The sequence below is a fragment of the Triplophysa dalaica genome, chromosome 15 (genome assembly GCF_015846415.1).
Source record: "Triplophysa dalaica isolate WHDGS20190420 chromosome 15, ASM1584641v1, whole genome shotgun sequence".
NCBI lineage: Eukaryota > Metazoa > Chordata > Actinopteri > Cypriniformes > Nemacheilidae > Triplophysa > Triplophysa dalaica.
Window position 1 is genome coordinate 22,366,164 of NC_079556.1, and position 13,412 is coordinate 22,379,575.

At 38.4% G+C, this 13,412-nt stretch overlaps 1 protein-coding gene across 1 annotated transcript in view; it reads right to left on the minus strand.

Moving 5' to 3' along the window:
• sntg2 (syntrophin, gamma 2) overlaps nt 1-13,412 on the minus strand; it is a 46,332-nt gene that overhangs the window by 22,535 nt on the left and 10,385 nt on the right. The window contains exons 5-8 of the mRNA XM_056768824.1: nt 11,820-11,863; nt 11,023-11,064; nt 9,684-9,771; nt 5,740-5,831 (exon numbers count right to left, since the gene is read on the minus strand). Of these exons, the coding sequence (XP_056624802.1) occupies nt 5,740-5,831; nt 9,684-9,771; nt 11,023-11,064; nt 11,820-11,863 (266 nt within the window). The remainder of the gene's footprint in view (nt 1-5,739; nt 5,832-9,683; nt 9,772-11,022; nt 11,065-11,819; nt 11,864-13,412) is intronic.

Here is a 13,412-nt window from a genome sequence, read left to right on the forward strand (position 1 = left end):
GCGTGGCAGTATCACCATTAAGTCTGAAGCAGATGAACGTTTCCACAACGCTTCATTTACACTCTCAAACAAACTGGATTAAAGTGCTGTTAGTCTGGTTTAGCTGACAGTTGATAGTTTTCAACACGCACGTCACTTTGATGCCTGATGCACCTTTCTCACTTCAACTGAAGAATCCTGCGAGTCACATAGGCATTAACATAATATCCAGCACGACAAGGCCGATTCACTCGCATGAATAAATATTCACAGAAGTCGGTGAGCCTGGAAATGCCAAGTGTATCTTCTCATTTGAAAACAATCTCGAAATATTTTTGCCCCAAACAAGTCAGGAGTGAAGATTTCTGAACTTAAGTTTTGCGTTTATCTACAGCGCTTCAGTTACGTTCATTTAAAACATCAGCTGTTCAAACGCAATCCCTCATTCATTAAACTTCTTATTAAACACTTTCGCACATAATGTTTAGAGTGTGTAATGTGTGTATCACAGAGAATAGTGCTGGCGACGCCAATGTCATGGGTTCCCAAGAAAAAGACAATGTTAGTTTGGATAAAAGTGCCGGTCATCAAATGTAAATGTCAAGCGACGGGCCAGTCAATGACATCAGTATGGAGTTGAAATGGCTTTTCTAAACAAAGGCATTCGGTGGAGATTTATACTGTTCAGTGAAGCTGCCAGACAAAACAAATCAATAAAGGCCTCCAGTAGAAAATCAAAGAATAATTTAAGTTCAATTTCAAAGTGTTTGGATGTGAAAATCTCTCCCGGCAGAACTAGAATGGTTGGAGGTTTCAAGAAACGGCCATTAGTCAAATATCACCAATAATACTTCTCATTTGGTTTTGAACATCTTACTCTAGGTGTTCATCGGATTCACTTGTTTATTCGTCGACAGATGTGAATGATGAATCAAGTGTCTTATTGAGAAAAGACTTGCTTTTCCTGTTCTATATGATTGAACTTACAACACTTTTCACCTGAAGGATAATAAAACCCACCCAAATATCACCAACACCACATGAACCAAAAAGCAACCATTCAGAACACCTACTAAACATTTAAAACAACTTAGTAACCACACAGAAGATCCTAGTAACCACTAAAACTTTAGGTGAACTCCTAGCAACTACTCAGAAAATCTAGCAATCATCCGGACAACTCTAGCAAACTCAAACGTCTTAGCAACTTCTCAGAACACCATAGCAACCACTCAAACCCCATAGTAACCTATCAGCATCATTATTATGGTGACAGCAGTTATTTTCCTTGCAGTGGTGCAGTGTAGTTTTATATCACTCTTCTGCAAAGAATGCACACACTTCCGCTTCAAGCAACGAACTGATAAGACAAGACTACACAATCTAAAAAAAGCTTTGTATAGTTCTTCTGCACAAAAGAAACTTCTGGGGTTTGGCTCGGGGCATTAATGAGATATCTAAGAGAATTCTTTCACTTGTGACTGAATTGAAAACTTTAAAGCTTTACCAATTACATGGCAAAACTTCCTGAAGTGATATTCTTCACACAGCTCTGTTGTGAGGACCGGCGCTGGGATAATTAAACCTGATTTGACTTTCATGTTGCGCTGTGCTACAAGAGTCTTGAGATGACAGGGAATGAAATATCATCCATGTGTCGGCATGGATCACACAGATCCCACCAAACTTCACTACTTCAGTTTTATCAGTCAGACGTCCAGACACTCAAACTTCATCACAATAACACAGCAACAAATACTGATATGCTACAACGTCTTAAAGAAATTATATTTTTTTGTATTGTATTATATTTCATTATATCATAATACGATAAATTTAAAATAAAATGTCATGAAGTTTCTTGGTATTTTTCAATTAAGTAAACATTTCTAAAGAAAACAGTCAACGACATACATTACTATGGACATGTTCTTCACTTTCAAGATAAAGGTTTACATGTTTTTTTAAGACTACGTGGAGTTCACATCACAACTAGAACATATAACATACAGAGAAACGATATGGTTGGAATAAAATATTAGGTTATTTATTATTAAATAAAGAAAGTAGGGCTGGCGATAAAATGATAACGATATGCATCGACGATACACCTTTATCAATAAAATTAGAAAAGTGTTCGATATAACGCTCCAATCTTAACATGTATATAGACATGAAGTTTTGTCTCATAACAATCCATGCGCAGTCACTGCAGAAACAGTCTTTTATTTTCTTAGACAGTGTGGGCAATTATTTTTAAAAGTAAACGTTTTTAAAAAGTTTTTTAAAATGCACGTTTGCGTTATGCTTTTACAGAGAGATCATAAGGACACAGTGTTCATTGACTGCGCGACACATTCACATCCACTATTTAACAGCGTATAAAATCTCTATCACAGACATTGCAGTTATTGGTCATCGCAAAGTTTATGATTTACATTCATTTAAACGTTCTGCCTGTTTAAACTTTCAAGCGATTTGACTTGTTTCTTCTGACATATGAGCGTGCAGCGACATCCGACGAGTGTGCACATAGACATAGCACAGGTACAGAACATAGTTTATCTTTAGCGTCTTATTAGCTATTTAGCTATAAAATGCACAAAAGTTTGGGATCACATAAACAAAGTGGCTAATTTTATAAGCAAAGTTAACGGTGGATATTTATCAGCTCTACCACTAGCTCTTACAGTGAGCTAATAAACCTGTTTCTGTCTCAGTAAGGCTATTTATGATCCAAACACTTCACAGTAACTCTGTTCAATTGGGGAAATTGTGAATAATACAATTGTAAAATGTCATTTTTTCATGTGTCACATGATTTATTGAGTCTTCAGATAGTTCCAAGAAGTTTTGTTTTCTTTTTAAATGCTTTATTTCTTTCATGTTTTATTCATTAAATGGCTTTCGTCTTTAAATGGGTTCAAAGCTAACCTCAGTTGGTCTGTTCAGTCACAGCTCCGTGCGTTACTAGTAACTTCCGGGAGCTGTTGAGAGTCTCCATGAATCACTATTGCTGTGAAAAAGCTGTTCCATTAAAGTCAATGGAGTTGACGCAACTCTCCCTGTCTCTCAACGGCTCTGGCCCAGCCATAATTGAACGGCAATTCAAATCCACAACAGTTTAAAGGTCTCACACATTTAAAGTGTGTGTGAGCTTACAAAACAGAACATTACCGTCCATTGGTTTGGACTCTCTATATTTACTGTCAGTTATCGTTCTTGATGTAAACACAGCTTTAGACCGGTTTATTTCCAGCGAGCAGTTCTATTTTTATCTTTTAGTACTGAATCAACAGCCCATGTGACAGATTTATACTTGCAGGTATTTCTGTATCATAAAAGTGGCGCTGGGCTAATTATGGTAGGGCATGTAAATGATTGAATGCTAAAACGGCAGCGCGCATCCCGTCACATGAAAGCAAAACGATGTCAATCAGCTCAATGTCACAGCAGCCCGGAGGGGAAGATGAGCCGGGGAATTTTAATCACCTGCGGGAGAGACGCTCAGCCTCAGAAAGAGGATTAGAACAAAAAAACTCATTTGAAGAACATAAAAGAGAGAATATTGTTGACTCAGCGGTAACAAGGGTTCGTCGCCTGTTTGGTGCGTTTCCACGACTGGAAAACACACAGGAGCAGTCAAGAGAAGAATACAGCTCGTCTGTTTACTGTAACTGGATGACTTGTGCTCAATGTTTAATAATGAAATATACGTGTGAAAAAATGTCTACATTCTTCACCGTGTTTTGTCTTGATTAAAAACCGCTCTCTCTGCTTCTGGACACATCTGCAATCTGATAAACAACATCATCTCAACACAATATATTTTAAACTCTTTATAGTACAAACATGATTGATTTAAGAAAGCTGTGCTGTTACATCTAATAGGGATCATCTCACTATTATTGCTTAGAAATAACAATAAAAAAACACAGCGATGAAGGAGAAAACGAGCCCAGAACATTAAAGACAGCCTTGTGTACCCACTCAAAACACCATAGCAACCACACCGCAAAGCCCTGACAACCGCAACACCTTGGCAACCACCCCTAACATTCAGCATCATGAAGATGAGTTTTGCAAACTAAGAAATGCAAAAATGTAGGTCATGTACCCTGTTGGGTGTAACTAGTTGCTTTAATTGATTTACTTTCCCTTGGAAAAGTAAAGTAAGGGATTACTTCTGATGTAATTCAACTAAAAATTTGAATTATTAATGTGTGTGCAATAGTGGAATTGACATAAAATTCAATATCTAACTTTAAAATCCGTTCTTTAATCTACAACTCTCACATTTGTATGCGTTGGTCAGTTAATAATATTACTTAATGGAGTTAATATGATTTAATTAAATGAATTAAAAGAGCCGTTTCATGTCTATCATTGAATCACTGAACTGATCAAGGTTGATGTAGGATACAGAAAGTCATTAGTAATAAATCATTAAATACTTTTTGGAGAGAGTCATTTGTACAGTAATCTAATGACACTATTGAATATGTAACTAGTAACTAGTAATTCATGAATTTTTCAGAGGAACTTACTCATCACCGATCATAACCCACATGAAAACATCTGTAGTACACTTTGGTTTTACAATAGCAACCTGTGAATTGTAGTATACTGTTGTGTTCATATTATAGTCATTCTTAATGTACACCACAGTTCATCCATCCATCCATCCATCCATTTTTTACTGCTTATCCGAACTACCTCAGGTCACGGGACCTCTCAGGAGTCATCAGGCATCAAGGCAGGATACACCCTGGATGGAGTGCCAACCCATCGCAGGGCACACACACTCACTCATTCACTCACGCACTCACACCCTACGGACAATTTTTTCCAGAGATGCCAATCAACCTACCATGCATGTTTTTGGACCAGGGGAGGAAACCGGAGTACCCGGAGGAAACCCCCGAGGCACGGGGAGAACATGCAAACTCCACACACACAAGTCGGAAGTGGGAATCGAACCCCCAACCCTGGAGGTGTGAGGCGAACGTGCTAACCACTAAGCCACCGTGCCCCCCCACCACAGTTCACTATAGTAAAAATTCGAATATTTTTCATATACTTGACATGTATTTGACAGTGAAACATCATCAGCCGCATTTATTTGTTTTATTTAAACACATCTTTTAGTCCAGTTCTTAAATCATGACATCATTGATTTTTGTTGAAACCTTCTCATCTCAGTCTCTCTCTGACACATATTGTGGTGAGTGTAGATGTGGCAGAAATAATGATATTTTACAGTACTTATCAAGTCTTACAGTCACATGGTGTCATGTGTAAATCTGCTGACATGCGGCTGATGCCTGCTGACCTTTGCTCTCTGACTTTAATAAGCAAGTGACCGCTGAGGGAATAAACACATATGGGCTGTTTGTCGGATTAATGACGAGCCATTCTCACAGCGACAGGTCTCACCGCCGCAGTGTATTAACAAGCAGCGCTGCGCTTTAAAAATATCCTGTAAAGGTCAGATGAATGAAATGAACGCAGGTCCTTTAAATCCACGAGCGCTGTGAGATACAAGATTTGGGTCTGAATGCGGCTCTTGTGAAGAAGAACTACAGTGGATTTGTACGTTTTCTGCAGAAAGCGAGACTGATGATTCTCAAGACTCATTTAGAAACTCCTCCACCTCTGAATCTGAGAATGGGTGACTTTATTCTCATCCTGTCGCGCGGTTTATTTGAAATGAGCATGATAAATAATCTGATGCACAAAGTCATGCAGGCACGACCTCACCGTGTTGCTGGAGTTGCCATTCAAATGCAGTCCGCTGTCGAAAAGCGGCGAGGACGCCCTGCTGCTCTGATCACTGGAGGGTCCGGGTGAACCTGTGGAAACATCACGTGAGTTCATCACTGAGAATCATCACACAAGCTGCTTCATGCCACAGACACCAAACTCACAGCAGATTAGAGAGAACGAGAGAAAGTGAGAAACACATGAGAAATCTGACATCAGCAAACACATTTCAGAATGACTGACGGCACGCTGTTGTGTTTCTCTGGAGATTTACCTTCCTGTAGAGTTTCTCATCTTCAGACACCTGGTGTGCTGTTCACGTGAGCTCAGGGGCGATTCTAGGATTTTCATTTTAGGGGGGCTCAGCCCCCAATAAGGGTATGATTCAAAAATATTATTTGACTATTAGGGTAGGGTTGTATACTACTAGCCTTATTGCTATTCACTATTTCATTGTATTCCCTGTATTTCATATATGGGAGTAGGAGTACTGACTGGGCCATATACAACACTGTAAACAAATTTTGAAACATTTAGATGTGAGAAGACTTCCTGATTCATTATTCACTGTACAAACACAAGTACACACGTTTAATTAAAAGTAACAACATGAATTATCTATGTAGTAGAGTAGGCGGGGCGAGACCGTGGTCCGAGTCCGGTGAGTAATTGTGAATTAGCGCCAGCTGTGCGCACACCGGCCTCGAATCACGTAGGAGATGGGAGAATATAAAAGGAACGAGAGACCGGACCGTCGAAGAGAGAGGACCGGGCCCGAACTTATGTTATGTTTGTATTTGTATTTATATTTATGTTCATGTTTTGTTCGCCGGCGGTCGTCCGTGAGGGGCCGCCGGCTGTTATATTAATTTATTAAATGTTTAAATGTTTGCCGGTTCCCGCCTCCTTCCTTCCCTTTTATGGAGATTTGTTACAATCAATTTGCCAATTCTGTAAATCAATTACCTAAAATAAAACACAAATCCCTTTACTCTACTCTTACTCGAATGTATCATGATACACTCATTATTACTTAATAGAAAAAATCTATTTATTAAAACAAAACAAAATAACTCGACATGATGTTTCACACTCTGTGGCATTTGTTGCTTTCAGACAATGATGTGTGTATTTAACCATTTCTGTGCATGATGGCAACATAATGTAATGCCGAGATACACCTTAATAAGATTTAAATGTTAAAAAGTAAATTAAAATAAATCATAATCGTTTTCTAAAGTATGTTTGCATGGGTTTTAAACGCTTCATTTTTGTTGGAAGAAAAAAACACTATCACGCTGTGATAAGGGATAAACGCAGTGAAGACGTACAGGTATTGGATGAGAAACCTAACCGTGTATTGGTCCAGTAACATTATGTAAACTGCAATTACAAGAACTGCACCGATGCAGATGTCATATCATAGCAATCTATCAGTAAATGCACACACACGCACACACACACACACACACACACACACACACACACACACACACACACACACACCTTGTACTCTGTGATGTTCGCTCCGCTCGGCGCCCCTGCGGATTGAATAACGCGCTGAATCCATGCAGACTTAGATCAGGGGAGGAGCCGAAACTTGACGCATCGCGCCGCCGTTTCAAATTAGTTTTTAAAGGGGACTGAAGCGATCACAAATTAATTAATCTAATATTTTTTTAGGGGGGCTGGGCAGAAGTTTATTGGGGCTAAAGCTCCCCTAAAAAGGGCCTAGTGACGCCCCTGCGTGAGCTCTTTCCAAATCTCATATTATAGACCACTAACTTCCGGTCTGTCACTTACGAAAATGAAACCATGGTTTTGCCCCAAGTAATCAAAGCACCAAAAAAACATGGCTACTACACTTGTACCACAAACAAAACATGGTTCATTTTCTTAAGCCAGTGTCCAATAATATACATCTATTTATGTTTTATTTAATTTATGTTCAAATTAATTGATATGATTATCTCAGTGTATAATAATTTTATTAAATAAATGATTTGTTGAATGTGTCCTGTAGTTTTGTCGTATTTAAAGAAAGAATGTGGTACACTGATATCTAGTGGTTGAGCTTGGTATCAGAGTCTAAATTCATACTATTGGAGATACAAGTTTAGTTTCTTTTCTTTTCTTTTCTTTTGATTGTTATCAGAAATAATGTACAGGTGCTCTGTTTGTTTGTCAATGTGTACCGGAAGTTAAAGGCGGTCCACAAAGGTGCGCAATAACGTTTTTATTTATGTTGTCAGTTTGAAACCGTCTGTAAAGAATTTGTAGCTGACGTCACGCCCTATGTTGCATGTTGCAGTGGTGCCTCAATCTTGGGAGGACATTTCTTGTTTTGTTTGATATATGGAGAAATCTACAGTGAAAGAAACATGGGCTTTTCCCGGACGACTCTGCGTGAGGGTATTTCAGATATGACCGACCCACCATAGTTATAATTCCTAATCAAACACGAAAATCATAACACTGCATTGAACACACTAGCAGTCATCCTCTCAAGATGATACAACATTCAGCGTGGCATGATGTTGATTAACACGCTCTATACTGTCACTGGCAGGATCTAAGTGCAGCTGAAGTATTTAATAAGGTATACATGAACAATAATCAATGACACCAACTATAACCAGAAACCATGACTAGACAACACATTACATACATTCAATTACCAAGTCTAGACACATGAAACACTGTGGTGTATATGTACACACAAAGACTGAAGACGGCACATCTGATGACAATTAAACAATAAGTGCAGAACCATTTCAAGAGAGATCTGCCAACTGAAGTCCAAAAGGCTGGAGCATCATGTGATTCATGGGGCCTTCAGATAGTACCAGGAAATTATGTTTTCTCTTTAAATGCTTTATTTCGTTCATTTTTTATTCATTAAATAGCTTTCTTCTTAAAATGGGTTAGAAGTTGACCTCAGATGGTCTGTTTAGTCGCAGCTCCATGCGTTACTAGTAACTTCCGGGAACTATTGAGAGCTTCCATGAACCGTTCCACTGACGCAACTGTCTCTTTCAATGGCTGTGGGGCAGGGCTACTCAAAGGACTACAAAGACCACAGACAATGACCACAGCTAACACTTCAAAATAAAAGACATGACACACCCACACATTACCATGACAATGTCTTTCAGTTAATATCACAATTTTGAAATACCAATGGCAGCTAAACAGACCAATTTAACAGTGATGTGTGACATGAATGATATTCTACTAAAACTATACTATAGTACACTTTAAAATGTATTATATTGAACTGTTGTAAATTGAAGTAGGTGCTGTGGTATATTATAGAAATCACTACAGTCCATTATTCTGTAGTATCAACTATAGTGAAGTGATTAACAGAAGTAAATATTGGAGTACTCAATGACATCCTACATGATAAAAACTGTAGTATACTGTCGTATTTCATACACGTTTTTTTAAATTGGGCAAACATTTTGACACATTTTGACCAGTTAACAAAATAACCTTTGTCAGCAAAAATTTTAGTCTCATTTTGTTCAGTACACGCAAAATAATCCTACAAAGAAATCTTTGTTCAAGATACTAAATTGATTTTGTTAGGAGAATATTTTTAAGTAAATACCGTAGTATACCTAATTCTTTACTATGGTAAGGTTTAAAAACCCTATAGTATCTTTGAAGTATAATACGGTTTTCTTAGCAAATATAGTGAAATAATGAAAGCTAATGACTATAAAGCTAATGAAATACAAAGTGAAATGTTTATGAGAAACAGACTCAAGAGCAGGTGAGTCTGCAGTAAGATCTGCACAGCTCTTCACACCGCGCTGCGCTGAAAACTTTATTAATCCCAGAGGAAAATGAGTGTGCAGCTTATGTAGAGCGGTGTGCATCACTCACATCACAATGTTTTACATCAGAGTTTCCTGGAGAAGTGAAGCGGTCCTCACCTAAAGGGAGCTTTAAAAAGGCCGGCGCTTCCCTGAGGTAGCGAACAGTGATGGTGACTTCATCTCCAGCCGTTCTCAGAAGATGAACCTGCATGAGAGAAACAGACATCATTATAACAATAACTTTATTGAGTTGAGTGAAGTCAGCATGTCATCGCTCCGAGGATACGGCTTCAAAAGATTTCACAGAGAGCGACTGAATATCAGACCGTCATGAGATCTGTTCAGGATGACTAGCCGCTCATTTATTATCACACCAGTGCTTCATATCATCAAATTCATCTTTTTACACATCACCTGATTCAAAAGCACAGTCAAAACTTAATGAAAGATGATCGACATCATCCCTACCAGAAGGGGTTGTTAACAAAATCTAGATAGATGTTCTCCCTCCAGCGCATCTGTCTAAGATGAAACATCATTCTACTCTTATGGATTCATCTAGAAAAAAAAGATGAGATTGATATGAGTTTGTAGTGGATTGAGGGAGATGTGGGAGATCACTTCTGACATGAGGTTGAAGGTTTAGATCATTCTCCAGAGCATCCCATCAAACTCCTTGTCTTTATTGGCATTAACTCATTTATATTAACTGGCTTGAGTCCTATCATAACACACACTTCAGTCACCTGCCTACTTCTCTCTCTCTCTCTCTCTCTCTCTCTCTCTTTCTCACTCACTCACTCACTCTCTCTTTCTCTCTCTCTCTCTCTCTCTCTCTCTCTCTCTCTCTCTCTCTCTCTCTCTCTCTCTCTCTTTCTCACTCACTCACTCACTCACTGTCTCTTTCTCTCTCTCTCTCTCTCTCTCTCTTTTTCACTCACTCACTCTCTCTTTCTCTCTCTCTCTCTCTCTCTCTCTCTCTCTCTTTCTCACTCACTCACTCACTCTCTCTCTCTCTCTCTTTCTCACTCACTCACTCACTCTCTCTCTCTCTCTCTCTCTCTTTCTCTCTCTCTCTCTCTCTCTCGTGCAAGTGGCCATCATCGATGGGTCTGTGACAGCTTGTCTTTGTTAGCTGGAATCATTAATCTGATCATTTGACTTCCGCAGGAGAACAGCTGCTATATGAGCTCAAAGTCGAGACGGAAATATGTTAAGAGAGAGAGAAAAAGAGACAGAGAGAGAGAGAGAGAGAGAGAGAGTGTTTCAACCGCTCACAGACCCGCATAAGACAGATCTATTCTCTATCGATCACAGTCGAGAGCAGAATGGTAAGAAAGAAGCATTAGTTTGTGATATGAAAGAATGGCGTGTTCAGTGTGGCGTGTGCGGCGGCTCTAAATTCAACATCAATGTCACGTCAGCGGCACAGAAAGAAATATTAAACACGACTCACGACTTCCTCATGGGTGCATTTCTCCACATTTATCCCATTGACCTGAAACGAAAGAAAAAGATTTCAGCAGTCAGATCTGCTCTTCTCGTGCGTAAACCACATCTTTTCAATCGTTAATTCTAATCAGTTTTAGTAGAAACATCTGAGACAGAACTCCATCAAACAACCTCAGCTATAATAAGGCTTTTTCCTTTAAAATATCATTGAGTGTAAAATTGAGAATTCATGCATTTAACTTTAAAACTTCACTTGATATTCATTGACAATTTGATGATGATCATATCTCTTTAAAGATAAACAGCTTCACTGATAAAAGATAAATGCGGTCACACTTTACATTAAGGTTCCCTTCATAAAGCATTTATAAATGTGTTCATTAATCATTAATAAGTCATTAACAAATGCGTTATAAAAAAGGGGGGATTCTTACGAAAAACAGCATAACTGCCTATTGCAAACAAAATCAAGATAATAATGAATCTGCTTTCGAGTAAAATAAATAATGAAAAAATACATTTATTAAGCATTTACAACATGTGTGTTAAAAATATTTGGCAGGTATTTTGTTAGAATGCCTCTTTTTATTCATGCAGTTATAACTGTTTCACTGTGCATTTGTAAATGACTTATTAATCATTAATGAACACATCTATAAATGCTTTATAGAAGGAACCTTAATGTAAAGTGTTAACAGAAATGTTTTTACAGAGGTTTCATCATAAAATGAAGTTCCATTGAAGTTGAAGTAAATGAAGGAAGAACGGCGCTGTAACACACAAAAAACACTAAACACTGACCTGCAGCACAGCATCACCGATGAACAGCATCCCAGTCTGATCGGCTGAAGATCCGGCCCCAGAGGTCAAAGGTTAATGAAAAGATTGAGATAGAATTACTCATGTAAAAGAGTTAATGAGACGACACGACAGTCAGGATTTAATCTGATAAATCTAAAATGAGCAAAGATGAATTTCATACAAATCTGACGTTGAGTTTAATGCTTTCTGACAAACATGATGAAAAACGGTCTGTAAGCTGTATGATGTCTTCACTTGACTCAAACGTTTCTTTTGATCGCAGAATCTTTTCATCTGAAGGTGAGCGTGCCTAAATGAGTTTAGCATAAGTGTGCTTGCTACTTTCTTTCAATTTGATTTAGTGGACATGTTGTTGTTAAATTGGATGAGGACGGAATAATGAGGTAAAATAAGCCCATGTGAGGTCAGAACAGATCACATCTCGGGATGAGAACACATGAAAGTGTTGATGAAATGACATGAGGATGTTTCTGTACATTCACAGAAGATGATCAAACATAATATATATTTTATTTTGAACGGTTTTAGTCACAATATAATTCTCAAAGTTAGTGTCATTCAGTAGTTTTGATGAGCTTTCTGAAAATCTAAAATGTGGGAATATACTGATAGTTAAAGGGGTCATATGACACGATCACGCGTTTGTATGTCTCTTTGCTGTGTTATAAGTTGCCCATGCCTGTATAAGACACGTATAATTGCAAAAATTCAAGTGTGTGAACAGAAGAACTGCCTGAAATGCCTTGTGTAACCACATGCCCACAAATCTACGTCAGTTATGTCTGATTTGACTAATGCTGCGTTCCCACCAGGTGCGAATGAAGCATTAATCGCAGGTGATTTACATGTAAAGTCAATGCAAAGACGCGATAAACATCATGCGGCGCGAATGACACGCAAGTTGAATTTTTTTTAACTTTGTTGAATATTCGTGCCGCGTTGGCCAATCAGGAGCTTGCTCTAATAGTGACGTGATTATGACGTAGCGAGCGGAGGCAGAAATCTGAAACAACAATGGCGGACAAAATCATTGTTGCTTTATGTGGACACCCGGAGCTGTACGATACATCTTCTTACTTTTGTCCAAACATGAAAAAAAAGGATCTTGCTTGGTAGAAGGTGAGTGAGGAGGTCAGTAATTCTGGTAAGTCTCAATAAAATCCATGTCAGCCATTTCGCAAGGAGCCGCCTGCATATTTGCGTCTGTTGTGAAGTGAATTTCACGCGCGAATGAAGCGAGTAAACTCAAAAAGTTGAAGCATCCGCCCAAATGTAAACGCGAGTAAGGTGGGCCTTTAGCAGTGTCATATGACCCCTTTAATGACCATATACCTTTGAATATCAAAGTACTGAAAACAGCAGAATAAACTGACTAGAAACGAAAGATTAAGAAGATCAGACATGACAGCTTTGAAACAAACAAAAGAAACTCATCTTCAGCTCATAACTGTTTCCTTATAATAAACACGGATGTTAATTACTGTTGCTGAACACCATGTTTATCAAAACAAATGTAAGAAAATATTTGTTTTCCATCATCTCAGGAGTGATGCTTTTCTTTCTTATGTTTGA